The following is a 22,767-nucleotide window of genomic DNA, read 5'->3' as shown; positions in this document are numbered from 1 at the left end:
TTAAATCTGCTCTTTGGTTCTCAGATACTCTTGTTTTATGTGATCCATGCTCATGATCATCATAGAAGGTGGACAACATTAAACTATTTAAAAAGTCTATCCTTTTCTGAATGTCTCTAGGTACATTTCTAGAAAATAATTTTATTGAATATTCCAAGTTTGTTGGCAGAGCAAAAGTGCCTTATTATTTTTAAGTCCATTTAATCATGAAAGAATCAATGGTAGATAGTAACGCTAGATCTAATTTCCCCCAAGCCCTTTCTCCCTTTTTTGCATGGTCATTGCAGAGTGAATACTGTAAATGCATTTAGGCACTTACATGCCTTTGGCTGCCTTTGATTAAACTTATTCCAAGAATAAACTCAGTCCATCTGTAGGCTTTGCTATTCATTCTGTTTTTCTTATTTCAAATGACATGAATGTACGTTATTGTGAAGTCACTGCCAAGATGGTTCTTTGCCATGCACTTGTACATGCCAGAATCTGACGGCCAGGGATCCTGGATGACCAGTGTCCCTGGGGGATGAAGCAGTTTGCTCCTGGATGCTTGGCCTTGGTTACCTGTAGAGAGTATCGAGTGGTCAGGTAATTCCCACATAATTTCTGGTTTTGGTATTCCCAGTGCCATGCAGGTGAGTTGAACTGCTGCACCAGGCATCGTATGTACAGTCTGTGGTGGTCTGTTTGTAATCCTGGGGGGATAGGCTACAATAATGACAGGAACAGTTATAGATGACTCTCCAGCGTTATTATGGGCCTTACACACATAATTCCCTCTGTCGTGAATGGAAGCTTCTCGTATAACTAGAGTGCCATTTTCCAGCAGAATGTATTTCCTATTGATCTGAGGTCGATCCAGCACATAGCCACCTGGCAGGGTCCACGCTGTGTTTGGTTTGGGACTCCCGTCAGACAGGCAGTGGAGTGATAACGATTCCCCACTGATGCCCTTCACTGGCCCCTTGGGGTGCACCAGAATACTGGGCTTCTGGCCGATCTCCAAGATGATCAGCCTTTCAATGTAGCCAACTTTATTCTTAGCTGCACAGCGATACTTTCCTGCTTTGTCTCTGTTAGGATTGTAGATGGTAAGAGTGCCATTGCTTCCTGTAAGAAACTGGGAAGTCTTGATCCCCTTGGAAAACCACGTGCCATTAGGCAACATCCAGCTTATTTCAGGTGGAGGGTTTCCATCCACAGAACAATTCAGTGTGGTAGCTTTTCCAGGTTTTACTATTATTTTTTCATTGAATGGATTTTTAAACATTGGTCGCCTTAGCATTTCCAATACCTCCAGCCGCACCACCAACATGCTCTCTCCCCAGTCATTACGCGCCACACAGATAAAATCTGCTGTGTCAGAAGGTCTTAGGTTCCGAATTTCAAGTGTTCCATTTTTGTATACTACAATCCTACTCCCATAATATGGAGCTGTTAGGAAAATGTTATCAGGCATAATCCACATAATCTGAGGGGGAGGTGTCCCTTCTGCCCTACAGTCGATTTGTTTCTTCGAATGCCTCACTGCTGTCACTTTAATAATTGTTTTATTGGTGTATAAACCATTTATGATAGGTGGTTTAGCCTCAACATCCACTTTAAATAATTTTGTATCATCCCCTCCAGCATTACGGGCAACACACATATACTCCCCAGCATCCAGCAGTTTGACTTGACTCACTGACAGGGAACCATTAGCATGCAGGAAGTATCTGTCTGTCGAGGAGGAGATCATATCACTGGAAGGTAGCAACCAGAATATTTTTGGCTTGGGTTCTCCAACAACTTCACAGTCCAATAATGCCGTATCTCCAGCTTTCACTTTTATGTATGTCTTGTAACTGTGCTTTATCTGAGCAGCTGCCGTTACGACAGTGATGTGTATTTTCATTTCATCTCTTCCCAGTGTGTTTTGGGCATAGCAGGTATAATCTCCCTCTTCTGTTATGCCGACTTTGTTGAGATACAGAGTTCCATTGTCAAAGAGGACGTATCTGCGAGACCTGTGTCCGCTGTCATCAGCCAGCATCACGTTATTGATCACTGTCCCATCTGGCAAACTCCAGGATATTTCTGGTGCAGGTGACCCAGAGGCCTTGCAGTCCACTTTGAAATCTTTTCCATATGGTACCAGTTTCTTGAAATACTGTTTCTGGTCAATCTTGGCAGGTTTCATTGTGATGCTGACTTTCATCAGTATCAGATCATCTCCAATTTTGTTTCTTGCAACACACAAATAGTCACCTGCATCCTTTTCAGTAACTGTGTCGATAACCAAGGATCCATTGGGATACACATGGATTCGACTTCCCATTCTGTTATGGGGAAAGAGGAAAAGAATTACAGAACAAAATAGTGAAGGTAAATACTGAGCATTGTAAGTTTGAGAGTGAATTTAGTTCACAATGTATTGTTTCAGTGACATAACAGCCCCTTACATAAGCATTGGAGAAAACAGTGTTTGAATTTTTCAAAGAGATGGGCAACAAAAGGACTCCTACCTGTGCCACTGGTCTACAACTGCCTTGGAAGGTAACCTCCAGATTATCCTGGGCTTTGGCTCCCCAGTCGCTGTGCAGTTCAGAAGCAATTTATCCCCGAAATTCAATCGCGTCATCTCTTGAGAGGCAGCAGCTATTTTGGGAAGTGTATCTCTCTGTTCCACCAGCAGGCTTACCACCCTCCTCTCTGAGCCAGTCGAGCTTGTAGCTATGCACTCGTAGTTCCCGCTGTCGGAAGGGGCGAGGTTGCTGAGGTGGAGGGTGCCGTTGGGGAACAGGAACAGCTTGGCGTTTATGAACTGCAGAGGTTTCACCACTGTTCCATCAAAGAGAACCCAGTGGACACTGGGATGAGGATTCCCTTCCACGGTGCAAGGGAATTTCAGGCTTTCCCCCATCGTTCCTGCAATTTGTTGCCGCTTTTCCTCCAAAATAACAGGAGGTGCCGCAATGACCTGCAGCTTTACAATCAGCATGTCAGTGCCTGCTGGATTTTTGGCCACGCATGTGTAGAGGCCCCTGTCATAAACAGTGACTTCCTCGATGATTAGAGTGCCATCTGGTTGCATGTGAACTCTTTTATTTTCCTTAGAAGAGCTGGAGATGTACGTTTTGTTGGCCAGGACCCACGAGACCGTGGGAGGAGGCCTGCCCTCAGCTTGGCACTTCATTGCCACGGTCTTCCCGGAGTGTGCTGTGAGGAGCCGCGGCCTGCTGCCGGCGATGCGGGGCGGGTAGGCCACCACCGACAGCGTGACCAGGAGCCGCGCCGTGCCGAGCGGGCTGCCCGCCGAGCACAGGTACTGCCCGCGGTCCTGCAGGCCTGCCCGCGCGATGGAGAGCGTGCCGTTGGCAAACACCGTCCATCTGCCGCCGTCTGGGCTCTCCACAGCAGGGGGCCCTGCAGAAGTGGGGGGAAACAGCACAGCACATCAGGCCCTCCCTGGTCTGCTGCTTTTGTACTCCGCACCTGAATACGGTTTCCTTATCCTGGTCTGCTTTGCCCAAATAACCAAGACGATAGTGGTAAAAAAGAGAGAAATAATAATTTGTATATAAAATAGAAATTACTGATTTTTAAAGTAGAAAAGCTTTAAAGTAAAAGCAAAACCTAGTTCCTCAGTAGAGACAAGGCTTGGATGAGGCTTTGCACATTCAAAAATATTTTAGCATGGATGTAACTTGGCTTTGCATGTTAAAAAATATTTTGCCATAGTGGTAACATGATTTGATGATTTGTTACCATAGACAGTTTTTTCTTTTCATTTGTCTCATCGTTCTGAAATAACAGGTAATAAGTGCAGAACTATCATTAAATATAGGTTATACATGTATGTTTAAAATTCACATAAGCAACTGTTTTCATAATTGGTATTAAACAATGTGTCATTTTTCTGACTATTTCCAAGTTCGTATTATCACTGATACTTCACAGTGCTCCTAGATGAAGCAATATTTAACTCTGTCCTACAAACCATCTGCCAAGTTACAAGATAAGAGCAGGAGGTAAATTCCAGAGAGGTCTGCGAAGCTTACCTGATGATATCTTGGTCCACTTTATTGTTGGCTGGGGGTTACCAACGGCTTCACAAGGAATAAAAGCATCTGAATTAGCTAGCACAGTAAAAGCAGCTAATTTTCCTCCAATTATTCTGGGCTTTGCAAAATGATTTCTGCTTAAAGGGTGGAAGGATATAGGGCTGCTGGTGGTAGTTTCTTGATCTTGTCTCTTGTCAGACCTGCCTTTGGCAGGATTGTTCTTGTCCCTACCCCATGGAGGAGCACACGGAGTAGCAGTCTGGGATGACTCTGGAACAGTCAGGGTGCTGAGAGCTAATATTTTGTCTCTCTCTGTGCCTTCAGTAGGTGGCTTCTGCCTGAATCCAATCCCCCCGCTTGGAGGTGAGGAGGCTTCTGCCGTAGGTGCGGGTGGCCTGGCTGCTGCTGGGGCTGGCAGTGGGGCGGGATGCTGAGCACGGGGGGCAGTGGTGCCTGTGGCTGCAGGAGCTCCGGCACTTGGCTCACTTCTTCCTGGGAACGTGGGCTGTGCAACGTGGTTTTCTCGGGTAACTTTCTTCTCCATCTCACCTGCCGTTGTGGTGGCTTTGATTTGCTGTGCGGGTTTTGATCCAGCACCAACTGGAGTGGGTTGTGTGCTTGTGGCACTGAATGGCTTTGAAAGCAGTGGTGTGGTTTGGGTTGTTGTGGTGGGGGTCTGAGGAATAAGCCCACTGGGTGGTAACGTAACAGACTGGATGTTCATCCGTGTGCTTGGGGTCACTGATGTCTGCTTAGCTGCTGTAGGCATGTGCTGAGCTGTATCTGATGTAGCAAGGCTCCATGGCACTGGCATTTCTGTCACTAAGACTGCCCTTGCACTGTCAGGGAGAGGTTTTGCAGGTGTAAGACTTGCAGGCGTAGCTGCTGATTTGACTGTTGTCACGGCAGGTATGGCTGTATTCCCAGGAGGAACTGCTGTAGTGCTATGGCCCGTGGTCAAGCTTCGTGAAGTAGATGTTTTAGGGGGCCTTTTCCTCCTCTGACCTCTCTTTCTTCCCACTCTGAATGTTTTACTTTTGGTGATTTTGGTGTCAGTTTGAGGAGTAACAATACATATAACTGTTGGCTTCAAACTTGCTACATCCCGTACTTCAGTTGTGCTAGCTGCAGGACTAGAGTGAGAATGCAGCTCTGCAGTGGGAAGATGTTCTCCTGACTTACCATTGTCATAATGAACGGACTCATTTGAAGACAGGAAACCACTACTGTGATCCCCACCCACTGAAATGGGTGTAAAGGGCAAAGGAGAAATTTTGGATGTAGGTAATGCTGCTGTAGTTTTAGGAAGCAAGACTGATACCTCTGTTGATGGAAACACATCCGTCTGGTGTTCTGGTAACCTTTTCAGTACTTCCTTCTGAGTGTTGTTTCCAAAGAGATGTTCCCCAGTAATTTTTCCTCCTTGGGAATTTTTTGATGAGGCTCTAGACTTAGTGTTGGGTGAGACTGATTCAAGAGTAGGAGATATCTTAGTGCTTACTGTGTGTGTAATTTCCACAGCAACACGAGCTGTGTAGGTTGCTGTTAGTGGTCTGGTGCTAAAAGGCTGGACTCTGTAAGTACTTGTCTGAAATGGTGCACTGGTCTCTGATTTCTGTTGGGGGGTATTCTGGGTGCTTTTTGTAAAGAAAGGCATCACCGCAGAAGTAGTACTTTGCCTTGCAGCATGTTCACTGTTCTCTGCTGTGGGGAGTGCTGTGTTTTGAACAGCTCCTGCTGGGTACTCTAATGACATATTCATGGTGGAGGGGGAGGGCAGAGGTGCTTCTGGGCTAACTAGGTTGATGGAGCTGCTTAAATTATTTAAGGTAGGTAAATCTGATGTATATTTTGAAGACAAGAGGACACCTGGAGCTGTATTTCCTCTGACAGAGTCTTGCTTCCCAAAATGGTACCTGTGCTCTTTCATATTTGGAATACGCCATGGCCTGACAATTTTTCTCCTACCAGAAATTTTTCTCCTTCTTCCATATTGCTGCTGAGGTGCATGAGTTGTAACATCCTGAATAATTTGAATTTTCTGATGAGAAATGGTGTTTGAGCCCAGTGGCAGCTTAGTAATTACTGGTTTCTGGGTGCTATGAAGGTAAACGTGCCCAGTTTCAGTATTTGGTTCACTGACTGTTGCTGCAGATATCTGATGATCTGTTTTGGTGGAAATCTTATTAGTAGACTCTGTAAAAACATGTAGCTTGCCCACCGTATTTTCAGAAGTTACAGGTTTACTGGTGTCTGTAACATCTGCCATGGGTGTTGAAGACACAGGATTTAATTGCTGGCTAGGACTTTCTCCAGGAGATACCAGTCTTTGCTGAGTTGATTGTTTTATAGCATTTGCTGATATTTGACTTAAAGCAGGTCTTTCCCATGAGTTTGAGTTTGTAATTGTAGGGTTTAGATATGTTTGTGGCCTTCTGCTGTCAAATGAGACAGACTGTGAAGAAGGAGAGGGTAGCGGAGCTACTGCCTCTGCAGCCAGGAGGGAGGCTGTCCCAGCAGGACTGTTACTCGTGGGCATGCTGGGCCCTGCAGTTACCACACTTTGTCTTGCTTTCCCCAGAGGAGACACAGTGGCACTCTCTGTTACTGGTATCATGAATTCTTGTTCTGGAGATGAGAGATCACCAGATGTTTCCTCCTCTTCCACAGGTGCTTTTGAGAGCTGACGACCTTGAATAGCTGGTTTTATTTCAACTTCTTGGTTTTCTACAAGAGTCGAGTTCCTCTTTGTTTTTTCCAGAAAGGCTGCCCAGCGCTGCGGATCAACCCTCCTGGCTGAGGAAACAAACTGTCTCCTCTGCCCCCTAAACCTCCTGCCCATTTTGTCCCTGTAGTGACGGTAGGATGGTTTCCCATAACTGTGCCTTTTATAGGCACTCTGTGTGACCTGGTTTCTGGATGCTGAGGCAGCAGATTCCTCATTAGCTATCAAGGGAGCCAGAGTAGCTGAAGGATTTGTATGCCTTCTAGCAGAGGCCAGCATTGCATTTCCAGAGCCATCACTCTCTTCCCATTCTCCCACAGCTACATGTATTTTCTGTGGAGTGTTTTTGTCCTTTCTAACTAGCACTTGGAGAACCAAATGATCAACACCGTACTGATTGGCTGCAACACATCTGAAATAGCCACTGTCTTGCTCTGTTACCCCTTGTATTCTCAAGGTACCATTGTCAAAAATGTGTTTGTTTCTGACAGAATGATGAAGAATCACACGCTCGGGTAACACCCAACTAATAGCAGCATCTGGAACAGCAGCAGATGTACAGGGAAGGTAGAGTGTGCTGCCAACAGATGTGGAAAGGTGGGCTCCATTTACACTGCTGTGTTCCACATAAGGATCAACCACAGTAATTCTAAATGTGAGAATATCTGCGTCGTTGTAATTCGTGCCTATGCAGTGATAAAGCCCAGTGTCAAAGGTGTCAGCTGTTCGTAACGTAAATGTTCCAGTTTTAACTACTATAATTCTGCCATCCTCACTGATATAAGGGGCTCTCACTTTGCTCCCATCAGCTAATATCCACTCTATTGCAGGAGCTGGATCTCCAATTGCTTGGCAATCTAGTTCTACGGTCCCCCCAACTAAAACAGTGTGCTGTGTTTGTGTTTTATTGTCCCTGGAGATGATTGTCCAGTTATTTCTCACTTTTTTTTGATCAGGACTGGGCAAAATAATCTGGGCATCAGTGAAGTACTGGATGTGCAACGTGTTAAGTGTGGTTGCTGTCCTGTCTAACTGTAGTGCTACTTTGCTTTGCATTAACCAAGGTGGTTCGGCTCTCAGTTCTGCCTCTACATTGGTGTAAAGTTCATCTTTTTCAGCGTAGATTTGTTTATAGTGGTAAGCAGTAAAAGGTATTTTAGTTGCTAGGGCATTTCTTTCTAGTTTTAGGGGGAAATTACTGTACAGGGCCAGTATGCTCCATAGCTGCTGGATGTGCTCATAAGCAATATCGCACACAAGAAATGCTGTGAATGATGTTTTCAGTACTGTGTTGTTGCCATCTTTGTCAAAGGAGAGTGGAGACGTTTCTTTAGGTTTCTGGATGTTACAAACCAAGTTGCCACGACTTCCTGCTTGGTCGGTCATGTTCAAAACCATGGATCCTATAGGAGCCATGAAGTCCTTGGTAGACACAGAACTGAAATCCCCATCGTCTGGCACTGTGAGGTTTCTAAATTTCAGGGAGTAATGTATGACTGGCTTAGTGCAGGTTAAAGATGCAGAAGGAACAGTGACGAAGTTTCTTCCTTTATAATTCTGGGGGCTAGCACAAACTGGGCATTGCTGAGCACCAGAACTTCTGTCTTTTTTGCACTTTATGACATCTGAAGGGAAGAAAAACCCAGTAAGCTTTTGTGATACAATTTTTAGCATTAAGACACACATAGTTACCAACAAGTTGTTCTCTTGAGTACAATACAAATACAAAAAGTTCATCCTACAGTAGCCACTAGCCTGTGAGTTTTCCCTAGTGAAGCTGCCTGGTGACTGTTCCTGCCACCAAGTAAGGGGCCGTTCAGTGGCAGCAGTGTTGGGAGCGCTCTGCTGGGGCACGCGGCCACTGCCTCCTGCTGAGGCTCGAGCAGTTCGGGGTAACACTAGGCTACCACCTGCAGCTTCTCAGGGCAGAAACAAAAAGCCCTCAAGTCCTGTTTCTCATTTCTTTTTCTGAAGAATCACGTACAATGTGTCCTTCATTCCTGTGAGTTAGGTAAAATTTAGCTTCCTTATTCCCTGTGGATTTTCCTAGCACACAGAAGCTTCAGAGTGGCCAAGGAAAACATTTTGTTATGGAAAGCTGTACCTGGGAACAGATTAGGGCCACTAGATTCATTTAATTCAGGAAACTGGAGGGCATTAATCTGTTTATCCTGATTACATATACCTACAAAAATCCTGTTAACCATCACTCCTGGAAATAATAGAGAGAAGAGCTTAGAAGAATATATATATATATATTTCCTGCAGATGCATGGCACTATTTTAGGAGTAAAAAAAAAAAAAAAAAAAAGGAAAAAAGATAGAAAATAACATTTTAAGTAGAGGGGAAAAAATAAGAAATTATAAAAGTGCAAAAGAAAATATCAGGCTCATGTCAGAGTGCTATAATGGTCTACTATACATAATCAGTTAGTGGCAGGCTATGAAGGAGTGACAAGTTTCCTGTAGCTTCTTATGCTTCACATCTGGTACTTTAGTTTTGAATTTGCAGTGATTTTCATGTGGTGTGGTACAGCTGATAACACATCCAACACACTTTTAAAAGATCAGTATGTAGATGGTATGAACAAGACAGTAATTAACATGAAACAAATAAAAATTAATCAGATGTAGTTGCATTTCCAGTCTTCCTTGGAAGAATATTTAAATAAAGTACAATTGTATTAGAAAGAAAATTCATAATGGGGTTAAAAAACACAGACAAAGTCTTCAGCTCACCTGGCCTCTGTTTCGACCATTCTGCAAACCACTGTAGACTGCAATCACAGGACCATGGGTTTCCGTGGAGGTAAATACTCTCTAGCTCAGACATGTAGGAAAACATTTCTTGCGGTAGTGAAGTCAACGCATTTTCAGACAAATATATGTGCTTTATGGAGGATATTTTAAATATTTGTACATAGTTCAAGGTGACAAAAGTATCTGGATGAAGCTGCTTAATTAAGTTTCCTTCCAAATGGACCAACCTTAGAGATGTTAGTCCATAGAAAACGTTTGGATTTACAATTTCAATTTTATTGTGGTCCATATGCAACCGTACCAAGCTCTTCAGACCATAAAAAACATCTTGCTGAAGTACACTGACCTTGTTATAACTCATTTTTAATACCTGTTGATGAAAAAGTGACAAGTGTATATTATTAACCCATATTATATTGCTGTAAAACTCCTCCTATATAACTTGCTATAAACTCCTAACAAATTTTCATTGATGGTTACTCTGTGAAGTGAAAATACTTCAATGGGTCAATACTGCAAGTGCCTGGGAAAAAAAAAAAAAAAAAAAAAAAAACAGTGGGAGAAGTTATTTTTAAATGCAATTTTAGCTGCAAAGGACTACAAGGATACTTTCTTGTTCCAACCATCCATCAGGGCTATTTCTGCAGTCACATTCACAAAATGTAGAGATTAAAAGCAAAATAAATCAGTGCTTAATTACTCACACAAAAAGTCCCAATTAAAGCACAATAGAACTACCAGGTTGTTCCTAGTTTCAGGATTTGTGTCATGTGAGATGTGTACTTGCCAAACCTAAACTCTGAGGTGCCATTTTGTTGCTGACAGGTTCAAATTCAGTAACTATGAGATGAACAAATCTGGCATATTGCTCAGGTATTAAATATGGTACCTAAGACACCCTTTTCATTATTACTTTTACTGTTAGAATTATTCTGTTACAGTAAGGAATTCTGTATTTTGAAAATTAGTGAAGAAAAAAACTACAAAATCCAAATAATGTGCAAGTTTATTTGCCAAATATAACTCCATTAAAACTATATTTCAGTTAAAGAACAAAACAGGCATCAAATAATACATTTTTAAAATCTACATACATATATAATTATATAACCAAGGAACTGTAGTTCTTTTTAAAACATTAAAGTGTTTATATGTAATATATTAAATTTCAATTCAGTAGGAGCCTTTTTTTTATGAAAGATGGAAAGGGACAGGACTACATTGTACTGAAGGGAAAGGGATATCTGAATGGAAAACTATCATAAAAAAAAAAAAAAAGCAAAACGAAAAAAAATGAAAAAAAAAACAAAACACAAAAAAAAACAATAATTAACTATGACAATAACTGTGACAAATTAACTAAAAACAAGTTTACTACCACAATACTGTACTTGGAGCTCTATAATCTTTATCATTTGAACGTCTCAGTTGTGGTTGCCAATTAAGATACTGTTGACAGATGTCTACCAACATCTTCATTACACTTTTTATACTATAACTGAACGTCCACCTGGGAATGAAATACATTTCCCAATAGAATATTGGGTATTGCAGGCCCTTATCTTTCATATGGGTACAATTAGAAACAGAAGAGTAAGAGGCAAGAGACCGCTGGTCAGCATCCACAAATTAGTTATTTCTGTCAGATTGTTTAAAGGACATAATGAAAAGTGAGATTAGGTCATCCACAACATTTATTTCTTACCTGTAATGAATGCAAATCAGTGAATGCTTTGTCAGGTATTGCATTGATCTCATTGCTGTGCAGCATCAGTAACTCCAGTTTCTCCAGGCCAGCAAAATCTGTTTCAGTCAGTTTAAGCAAGCTGTTGTAACTGTAATAAACATTTCATCCCAGACCTGGGTTTAGTCAGACAGCTAAACTTCACAAATTTTAAAACAAATGAAACAAAAACAAAAGAACAACACTTTGGATATGTATAAAGGTAGGGAGCACTTCTGATGGCAAAGATTAAATTTTAAATCATACCTTCACATTAGCACAAAAATTGGTAACTTGTCCATTGCGGCTTCCTTAAGATTGTATTCAAAGTGGGTAGTGTAAATAACTGCAAAAATATGCAGACAGAAATGACGGTTTTGGGCTTCAGTGTAAAAGAGTTTTCATGTAATGGTAGAATTTTGCAATACATTGATGCCTCTTTTAATTGAGGGCTTTCCCAACACTGCCGTACCACAGAGAAGACGATGCACAACAGACAGCTTTCTTTGGGGTCAGAGACCTGCATACAACTAAGGGGCCTGGGCCGTGCCCTTCCTCTGCCAGCACCTGAGGAACGATGGCTGAGCCCCAACCGTGGTGCAGGTGGGGTCTGCCAAGTGTCTCACAGCCCTGCCTTTGTCCTCCTGTCAGGAGAGGTGGCTGGACCGTGCTGTCTGCTCTTCTCAGTTGTACATCTTGAGTTCCATTTCCACTCCACAGGTCTTCAACGGTGCACACTACCTGTTCATGTAGACATAGCCTCTGCCTCCCCTGATCTCAAGGAGCATACACACAGCCTGGATAATCGAGGCTGAACTTAAACAGGAAGCCAAAAGTGAAACACTGAGAGCTCTTTAAATGAGAGCTCTACTGTTAGAGGAGGTTTGACCATAGGTCACATCTAAACCTAGCCAGTGTGAGTACTCAGAGAGTTGATGCTCCAGTATCCTGGAACTGCTGTTGTGCAAGCCTTCCAAATACAGAGCACCTGCTCGTGATGCCTTTGACATCATGACTAGTGCCATGCTTACATGACCCGATGAGAGGAATCTTCTCACACTGCAGCCACACCTCCTACCTCCAATGGTAACAAGTGAGTGAGGTTAATTCCTCAGCCAGACAGAAGGCCTGTCCATAGCAGCAATTAACGTATTTCAAATATACGTCCCACGCCTCAGGTGACCCATAGTCTGGAGGAATTGGTACTTAGTCTTCACATACAGCACTTTGGGAAAACTTTGACAAACTCAAAGGAGGGAAAAGGCAGACAGGAATCGGGAGCTGAGATCACGTTATATTGCCTCGCAGCAGAGGAGGGGGAAGACTTCCAAGTAAAGTCCTTTTGTACTTTTTGCATATACATACAGACAATTCAAAGGTTATGTGTATCAAAAGTGATACCAGGGTCAGTCAAACATTGCTGATTGGTTTTCTCATTTGATTGTATGACAGGATACTGCATTAACTTGCAGGAAACTGCATTAACAGGCCAATTGTACCTGGGTAAAATCTACTCCTGGTTTCTTTTGACCCCTTAAAATACAGAACCATTTTGGAGGCTGAAATATTCAGACAGGCAATACTTCCATAAACTGGATGGACAAAAACATAGCAAATAAGATTATGTGACATTCTGAAGTCACATCAGAAGTCTCTGAAGATTTTAACACACATACTGCATTTCCAGCCCCCTGCCTGAGCTCTGAGCTATCTTTTTCCAGTAAGAATTAGCTCAATTTCAAGCTCTTTCAGAGTTCCATACTAAAAAATGCAAGATATTCAGGTAATATAAAATAATTCATTTAAGTTCAAAGCTTTTTAATGTTCTTGCATCCCCCAAAATTCCACCCACTGTTGGAAGTCTTAGACTTTGCTAGCTCTCATTGCAACCACTTCTGATTAATGCAAAACATCCGTCTAAGATTTATTCCTTGCCTTGATTAATTTTTAGCCCTAAATCTGAAAACTCTTCATAATTATATGCAAAGTGTTGCAAGGTAACTGGTCAGAATATTTGAAATCTTGGCATTAAACGTACCCCAGGTTGATGCGCTCCACGTTTGGAGGGATGCGTGGTGGGACGGCTGTGAAGTAGCGGAAAGTGCAGTGCACCTCGGTGGGGACGTAGCAGGCGCAGAGCCTGGGACAGGCGGTGCTGCCGGGGAGGGCGGCCAGGCAGGCACCGAGGAGGACCTCCAGCCACCAGGGTCTGCGTCTGTGCATTGCTGTCATCCTGCAGGAGGACACTACAACGCCATCCCTCACAGCGACAGGGAGCCAACGGATTCCTACAAGGAAACAAAACACAAGCGTTTATGGAGCCATCTGCGCGGAGTCGCTCGGTTCTAAGCTACGAGCAAAAGTCTGCAACTTAAAGAAAAAAACACCACACGGAACAGAGCCGCCGCTTTCGGGGTTCCTCTGGTTTTAGGTCTGCATACTGAAATGAAATATTTGTCGTTTCGAAGCGGCAGCCCCGCGCCTCCTTCGTTTGGCGAGACCGCCCCGCGAGCTGCTGCCTGCAGGTACGGCGGGGCCACGGGGAGCCTGGGGCACTTGGCCGCCGCTACACCGCGACTCCGGCTGTGCGGAGCGCTCGTAAATCTGCTAGCAATTTGTCCTCGGGAAGGAACACGTCAGCTCCTTTCTTGCCAGTAATTATTCCAAACAAAATTAACCAATTTCAAAGCCCCGCGCGCGGAGCCGCCGGGCTGCGGGAGCGACCGGCCCCGCTCCGCTCCGCCCCGCGCCCCGGCACCGCCCGCGGCCCTGCCCGCCCGGGCCGATACCGGGGCCGATACCGGGGCCGATACCGGGGCCGATACCGGGCCGAGCCGTGCCGTACCAGGAGGGGCCAGCCCGGCCCGGCTCGGCCCATCCCAGCCCACCCCGCCGCCTGCCGGGGGGCGCCGCCGCGGGTGCCCGGCCCTGCCCGACCCGGCGCGGAGCAGCTCCCGGTGCAGAGCCGGTCCCCGGTACCTCGTCTCCTCGTGCTCTGCTACCTGGGGTTGGCGGCAGCCACACGCTTGGCTGAAGGCGTGGCTCTGTCGCCTTGGAAAAGGTGAAGACGCACTGCGCTCACGATTGCCGAGCTCTCCGCTCTGCTCTCGAGCTGCAAGACTTTGCAGTGGCAGTTTAATAAATTATCGTTGCCAGATGATTATATCTTTATGTAGTCAGCCTTAGATGAAGTTAAACACAAACCCTCTCATCCAAAGGCAGTTGCTCATCCATCACCTCTTGCACTAAGGCAGCATTTAGGACCTGTGCGGTCACGCAGCTTTCAGATGGTCCTGAAGAAGGCGCGTGGCTTCTTACTGTCCTCCCAGGCTCCTACTCCACAGTATTACCCACCACCAACACCCTGCCTGCCAGCAAAATCCACTGATTTTTTTCCCAGTACCTGAATTTATCCCAGTAAGGGCCAAATCCACTTGGCACTCTTTGCCCCTGATTCTTTCCAGTTATGTAGCTCCTCTGAGATCAATTGGTTGGAGGTGCAGCGCATTGCTAGTTATGTCAATACGGCTGCTGTTCTCTATGGTCTGGCCACAAAATGATTTCTGTCTTTGCAGAGCAAACAGCAGCTGGGTTTAGATACCCTGGGTGAGACACACAGATTATCCAACCACCGCTCAGGATACATCAGTTCTGTCTGCAGTATACATTTGTTCCTCTGTCTCTGTTCCAAATTAGCAAAGTATCAGCCTTGTCCCAGAAAACAAATCCCTTAGCAATGTCACATAAACCCCATGTTCTTTTGCAGAAATACTCTTGTTTATCTGTCTAAAAAGTTATGCCTGAGAAATTATTGCTATTTGATATAGGTGCTAAACTTGCACCAAAAAACTTTATATAAGGAATAGTTATATTAGTATGCAATAAAGTCACTACAGTGCAACTCTCTAGGTAAGTTTGGACAGGCAAATAGCCAGCTGCTGCTTTCTTACAGATAAATACTCAGACCTTTGCATCAGTTTATAAACAAATGTGACTAAACAATTTCTAACAGTGTCTTGCTACAATTTTACATATATTGGACTGCCAGCTTAAAAGATAAGGCAAAGATTGTTTTCAAGGCATATCATGAAATAAGAAAAAAACAATGTAATTCACGTAACACAAATGATGCTGGACTGTAAGGAACTTTCTTACACACATCCATGTGTGTAAGAAAGTCTGTAAGGAAGGTGACACATGGCTTCCAAATGACCCTTCAAACAAGATCGTCATTTATGACTTGAACTGAGTAAGAATTTTCAACCCAGATGTATTTACTGAGATTTTTCACTTTCCACAGAATTTATATTTTCTTGGAGACATGTTAATTTTACTAAATGTTCCAGTTTTCCGCAAGGAAAGCCAAAACATCTGAAGTCAGTATGAACCTACTTACATCTGCCTTTGTGCCACAGTGCCAAACAGGAGCTGTGGTGTGCATACAGAAGGGTTTCTCTTTTCTTGTCAGCTTGGTTCTGGGGAAAAACAAAACAAAACAAAACAAAAAAGACAAAAAATCATTTAGAATGTTTTGGTAAAAAATATATGAAGATCGCTGTTCTTGTAGAATCATGAACATAAATACATTAATTAAGTCCTTTACACATATCAGCAATACTTCTCCGAGAATTACATATTTAAAATAACATTTTCGGTTACTCAGATGGCTTGCCCTTATTTCCATACTGTGCTATTTTGGTAGAACTTTACTTGAGGTACCTACGGCTGAGGTTCATTATCACTGCAGTGATTGTCCTTGTGAAACACATGGGTGGTCTTAGTGCGATTCAGCATGGGAACTTTGTAAAGAAACACTAACCTACTTGTACTACCTGGCACTTTCAGTCTCAGGAAAACAACAAAGCCTCAATTGAGCACTGGCATTAAATTATTTGCTAACATTTTTAGGTGCTACCTTAAGAGAAAGGAGAAAAGGGGAGATATCACACTGTCCCTGGTCCTTCCAAATTCTGTTCCTCTGAGAGATAAAAAGAGGCTTGGAGGGGTATCATTAGGCATATTTCTAAACCTTAATTTCAGTCTGAAGGGCAAAGCTGAATTGCTTTAATGAGTTATTTTGTTCTTCTAGATTGCTGAAGTCAAGACTTCTCAAGTGATGCACTCTGGTTTTATTTAATTATTTATTTGGGCGTGGGGGGGTGGAGAGAGGTAAAAATAATGTAAAAGACATTTTCAAATGATTTGTAGTAGTCTCCATAATCTGTGGTAAAAAAGGGACTGAAGTTTCTTCTGAGAACATTCTTCCAAAACACATGCTTGAAAAACTGCATTAGAATTAAATACATATACACACACATATAAAGTACACAATGTACCTTGTCAAAGCTTTAAGAAAAGCATATTCATCTAGGGATACACTATGTGTATTGTAATTAAAACCCAGTTCTTACTATGCTTCTGAGAAACACAGTATTAAATTACAAAAACTACAAAGTTCTCCCTCCATAAGGTTGCTGAAGAACATGTGGAATATTTTCCATTTTAATGCGGTTGTGATTTAATGGGCCTGACTTATGAAAGAATACAATGGTTCTAAAAACCCATGCTGATCTTTCTGTTTTGCTGGCAAATTCTGGAGTGTCTGATATTAAAAGACATTGCTTTAGATGGAAGTCATTATTCAGAAAAATCAACGGAGCTTTTTGTTAAATGAAACTATATTTTGGCAAGAAAGTGTGGTTGAGTGTAGACTCAGTAGCTCTAAGAGGAAAGTAGAGTGAAGAAAGTATTTTGGAGATGGATTTTCATAGCAAATTATACATACCAAAAATGGAACCCAATTTCATTTTTTTTTTTTATTTTTTTTTTCAGTTCATTTCCTAATATACACTTATATGATATAACACATGCCTAAGAAAGGAGGCAAGGCAGTGTATCACTACAACTCTGGTTTGTGTGCTTCTGGAAGCACCGGTAGTTCACTGTGGTCAGATTACATTCATTAACTTTGTGTTGTTGCACTGTTGCTGCCGTCATGCTTTTAGCCATGACTGGCAGCAGCAGCGCTGTACGTATCAGACTGGTGTATCTGGGGCAGCCCTGCACGTTAGGGCATCGGGAGCGCTGCCTGGGTGTGCAGCGAGGCACACCTGGCACCAAAGGGGCTCTGGGCAGAGAGGGGTCCCGTTGGCAGGGTGGTCGGTACACAACTACAGAAATACCTGTGGCACAGCAAGGAAATAAGGCAGCTCTCCTGAACATTAGTTTGGTGTTATTAGTGTAAAATTCATAGTTCCAGATTTCAATTCTGAGATCTTTTTTTCCAGGCAAAAATACCATTCCAACCAAGCAGAAGTCTAGACTCTGGAACTAAACACTACCTAGTTCATTATGTATTTCAGCATTACTTACAGCTCTGTATCCTTGAAGAAAGCCAGGCCTATGAAGTCAAATATACACAGGCTGTTCAATCCATCTTGTATTAGAGTTCATAATTTAGTGTTGTTATTTTGGTTTTTGACTTTTTGCTTACTTTTTAGTGAGCATTTTCTTTTTCTTCTTCCTCAGGGAATAAGTGCAAATATGACTCAAACTTTAGAGAATGATGTCACAGAAAGCAAATGATATATGAAAGGAATGATTCCTCACTTTTTTTTTTTTTTTTTGAAAATGAGAATACTGTTACTCTTCAGGCAGCAACTCTGCATCTCCAGTGGGCAACCTTGCTGATAAGTCAGAATACTAGAATACTGCTATTCCTGGTGTGGCAGCAGCAGAAAGCAGCAGAGGGGAGCTTTATGCTGTCTATGCACATTAGGAGCTGTTGCCCAAGGCTTCTGTATCTTTTAGGTATGTTACTGGTTTCTTTCAAGCTAATTGTGATAAATCACAAGGCTGAGATCTTGAAGGAAATTGTGAACAATCCCTTTATTTATAGTAGTTGAATGACATTACATTAACAGGGCAGGTTGCGATTTTAAAGAACACCCTAAGGATGTGTTCTGTGCATCAGCAACAGCATAACTTTTTGGTGAAATTCTAGTCTGAATAATGTACCTGTTTTTTGTTTGTTTGATTGTTGTTTACTTTTTAATTTGTTCTTCCATTGCAGATACCGGCCATTCTCCCCCACCCCCAAAGTTTACTGTTCCCTTGTGAGACTGCTCTGGCTGATTTTGCCGACCCCTACTCCTACTCCAGGTGTCTCAGCTCCTGCCATACAACATTCCCACTCTGCCTCATTCCATTCCTCACAGCATAAGGACATCCTTTCTCTCCACATCACAGCAGTTCTCCTTAGAGAGGAGAACTTTTTTTGCTCTTTGCAAAATGTTTTCATGTTCTGTCTTTTTCTTCACAGCTTCTTGCCAGCCAAATTTTCCTAATACATTCCGTGCCAATTCTCTGTATGGTACCAGATCAAATGTCTCGTTTTTCAGAACTGGATTGTCTTACTGTTTTCTTAAGTAGGAGAGTGATACCAAGCAAAACAAAATATTAACATTTGTGATAAAGGAGAATGTCAGTTGTTTTAGGAATATGTTATTTTAAAATTCATGTTGAAAAAATAAAGCATATAGAAATGTAGAATATCCAAATCTATCCAAGAATTGAATCCCGTGTGAAGTACTTCACAGGGCACAAAGCTGCCTACCATCTCATTTTTCTTTAATAATCAAGTAGGAGGATAGGAATCTGTTAAAACTGATCAAATGATACATGGCCAGTGCTAGAGGAATCACTCAGCTCCACTATTTGTATCAAAAACTATTTTCCCTTGAAAAAAATAAAGCTTCTACCATAACCTACATGTGGAAAAAAATGCAGATGTGATGAGGCAGTTGCATCTGCCAAAGTTTTTGAAGCCTGAAACAAACGTACAGTAAGAGAGCATCCGGTTCACATCTGCAGCAGTAACTGCTGCATCTGGAAGGAAGCCCCTGCTGCTACCTGTTTCTCTGGGAGCAGATGCTGTATGTCCATGCTCCTCCATTCCTAACAAAATGAGTCCTGGGATGAGGCTGTAAGCAAAAAAATGCGTGGCACTTTCAGCAGCAACTTTCAGTGAGATCTTCTCAGCTTGTCTTAACCTAAATGTCAAACCTAAATGCTCCAAAGGACATCTTCAATATCAGAATCTTTTATGCACAATTAGGCATTCTGACCCATTCTGACAGACAGAGCCAGAACCAGACTGGTATTTTACATTTCACTGTGGTATTTCCAATGTACTCTTCAGAGCTGTAGATCTTAGCTTCAGAGGCTGAGCGCCCAAGAACATAAATAAACTGTACTTTAAAGAGCATGCAGAAATTTCTAATTTAATATGTAATGTATTCAAGTTCTTAGACATTAAGGGTAAATTTACTTTGACTTATAGGGTACACTCTCTGCAAATCTTCAGGTCATCCTATCTGGTTTTCTAAAGCAAATATGGCAGTTTTTAGATGTGACCACAGCACTTCCAGGAGCAGTACCATAACTCTGGCACCTGATTAAAGCTTGTAGTATAAATCAGTTTCTTTAAGTAAGTTTTAAAGCGAGTCTTTTTCTCCAGACTGTGAAATGCAGGTTTCTAACAGAACAACTAACATAAATATGATAAAGTTTTGTTAAGGGCTGACTCAGTGGGTTGTTGGACAGCCTTTAAAAGAATTGCACAACTCTCTGAGTGCCTCACTGGGAATTTTCAAAATAACACAGTTAGGTACACTTCTGTGGCTCAAGGCCATGGTTAGGCACTTTAGTTTTATTGTAATGAATTGGACAAGTTCCCAGTAAAGCATCCATTGATTCTTAAAATACAATTAGTGTTTTTAAATTGCTAGCGTATTTGTGCAAATATTAATATGGGGACTTTTAGTCTTACCTGCTTTATGCAATGCAGTGCTGTATACAACTCTCCAAAAAAAACAAACAATATATCAGAGGAGTAGATCTACAGAAGATTGTGTTTTTCTCATACATATAAGGAAACACATTCAGGCATACAGTTTGAACCTTGGTGTTTTAGTACTGAATGCTGACAAAGCTTAAATAAACACTTCTATTGATGCAGAGAGAACAAGGCAGCTAGTCTATGGGAAAACGGATTCCACTCTCATTTCCTACTGCCAAAATCTCATGACAATAATCCTGTTGGAGTTCAGCTGTAGTTTGATTTAAATCAGTGGCCTTGTTAATTTTCAGAAGGGAAAGTCTGACTTCACAATGTACCTCGGATTTCCTGGTCCTGTTTCCACTCCTACTCCTCTGTTACTGCCTAAAGAAATAAGATGATTTCAGTGAAACTACAGCAATGTAAAAATCCTACCAGGAGACAATAGGTCTCTTTCTATATACTGTTGAGTATGTATAGCAACAGAGAGTGGCATCTAAAGTAAAACAAGCTGCTTTGCAGTTAACATCTACATTAAAAAGCTGGTCCTTCTAAATATCATCTGTATTTTGACAGGCATTAATAGTTAGCATTTTACCAGAGGATACAAATTACAGGGGCACACATTTGTCGGGGTGATAACTAGAACCAGTCAAGGTGCAATGTTTTTGTTTTGATGAGGAACTCAATACCTTCTGGCACCTATGTTGATTCTTCCCAGCTGTTTGAAATGCTCTGAAATTCAATTAGCATAAAATTAGTGTAAAAAGCTAAGTGACTGTCAGTGTAAACAACATATAATTTGATTATTTGTTGCCTCTGCTTTCCTTGATTTTCTGTATTCTCCATATATTACATTCACATGTTTTATACTTCTTTTGCAGGTTAATTTTGCTACTGTTGCAAAGCCTCCAGTGGTGTCCAGATTTCTCTTGGTGATGCAGTGAAGGCCCTATGGAGACTGAGGTACCATAATATACAATGCAACTGTTCTGATTTTTAATATATACGTATTTTTTGTACTCTTGCCAATAGTTGAAAAACAGTATAAGGTATATTGCTGCTTGGTTAAACATTGCTGTCAGTTGCTAGTTTGTGACCATCATTTTGTATCAGTAATAAAGACTTAAAATTTAAGGCAATAAGGCATTTTCAAGGATTCTTATCTTAGGGAAAGAGGAAGTTGTAGGTCAGGTACATTAATTTCTAAGTTTTCTCCATTTTTTATCAAATAAGTTACTGTTAGAGGGGATGTGAAAGTAAATTAGTATTGTTCTTGGAACTTACATGATGGAGAACAGTGTAAATATTTTGTAGTAGTTTTTTTTTGTTTTTCCTTTCTGCTGGATAAGTAATGTTTTTTCCCCACATAAACAAAAAAATGCAAATTTATAAGTGTAGATAGAACACGATGTAAGAACCAGGAGCAAAGTGTAACTCAGGAGTTACATTAAAGTTCTTGGAGTATTTGTTTCAGATATTGAATTAATTGTAAAATATAGGGATGAATTTGGTCAATACTAACACATTGCAAACAAACATAAATTTTCACCAATAGCTAAACTCTTATGCCCCTTGTAGGATTCTATGAATCCCTAAGAAGGAAAACTATTCTCTTCTATAGGGTGTGGAGAATGTTGTGTGGAATTCAGCTGTCTCACTGCTCTGCACCTTGACCCTGCGTTTTCAAGTCATTTTAGTTCAGACAGGTCACAGCAGAGAAGCAGCTTTGTCTGCAATCTGCTTGTCACAAGCTTAGGCTTTCTTTTGTTCTTGTTGTCTACCCTCCTGACCTTTGAGCATCTCACATGTGAAGCCAGAAAGTAATTAATCTTTTCTGATTGGGATAGGTTATTATTGATGTCTGCACTGGGTCTGAGCAGCCAAGGACACCCACTGACTATGGCTTTTGAACTTTAACCATATCAGTTAACGTGGGGCCTAATAAATTATCCACAGTATTGACAGACACATTAAAAACTCCTGCTTAGTGCATTCAATATGGGCATATACATTGTAACCTACTTAATTAAGAAAGGTCTGTTTTCTTGCCTTATAAAAAGTTGTAATATATTTCTCTTTTACCTGGATGGTTATTGGAGATGGGCATAAAGAGGGATCACCTAACTTTTTTTTTTTTTTTAAAACTCTGTATGCCTTTGCAAAATCTGCTCTCCTCATTATTGGAACATATTCTCAAACTGGGTGACTAAACATGATTTATAATGAGATCGTCAATCTCCCTTCAGACCACCTTGCAAGCAGAGGTGTTAACCTGCAAATATATTCAAGCAGCAGATGAACTGAAATGCAGATATTGCTGTTAAAGTAATATTGCAGATGTAGACTGGATATTTTCAATGCTAATCTCAAAAATTATTTAAAATATCTTTATTTTAATTTCAAAAGTGAAATAGAAATCAGATCTAGAAGAGCCTTTGTGTTGCTTTCTGTAGCTAATTGTAAAGATACCTAATCAGGCATGCCATCGCTTATTGATGTCCATTATGAATTTACATGGATAGGATAAGGCAGCAAATTTTATTTATTTTTATTATTATTATTATTAAAGATACTATGATAGAGCTTTTTAATTTTAATTCAAGGAATCATTTATACTGTCTTAGCTACTTTTTCTGGAAAAGAGTATTTCAGCATGAACAGTCTACCTGGACAAATA

The 22,767-nt window shown here is 41.7% G+C and overlaps 1 protein-coding gene across 1 annotated transcript; it reads right to left on the bottom strand.

Moving 5' to 3' along the window:
• Positions 1-406: 406 nt before the first annotated feature.
• Positions 407-13,480, bottom strand: IGSF10 (immunoglobulin superfamily member 10; the record flags this gene model as incomplete). The annotated part of the gene is made up of 6 exons (XM_084292391.1): positions 407-2,315; positions 2,502-3,402; positions 4,038-8,390; positions 9,505-9,895; positions 11,231-11,360; positions 13,287-13,480. The coding sequence occupies 6 exons, from the start codon at positions 13,478-13,480 to the stop codon at positions 407-409; spliced, it is 7,878 nt and encodes a 2,625-aa protein (XP_084148517.1).
• Positions 13,481-22,767: the final 9,287 nt, after the last annotated feature.

The sequence above is a fragment of the Netta rufina genome (genome assembly GCF_964035555.1).
Source record: "Netta rufina genome assembly, chromosome: 9".
Lineage (NCBI taxonomy): Eukaryota > Metazoa > Chordata > Aves > Anseriformes > Anatidae > Netta > Netta rufina.
The sequence above is the reverse complement of the archived record's forward strand: the minus strand, read 5'-3'. Positions and strand labels throughout refer to the sequence as shown.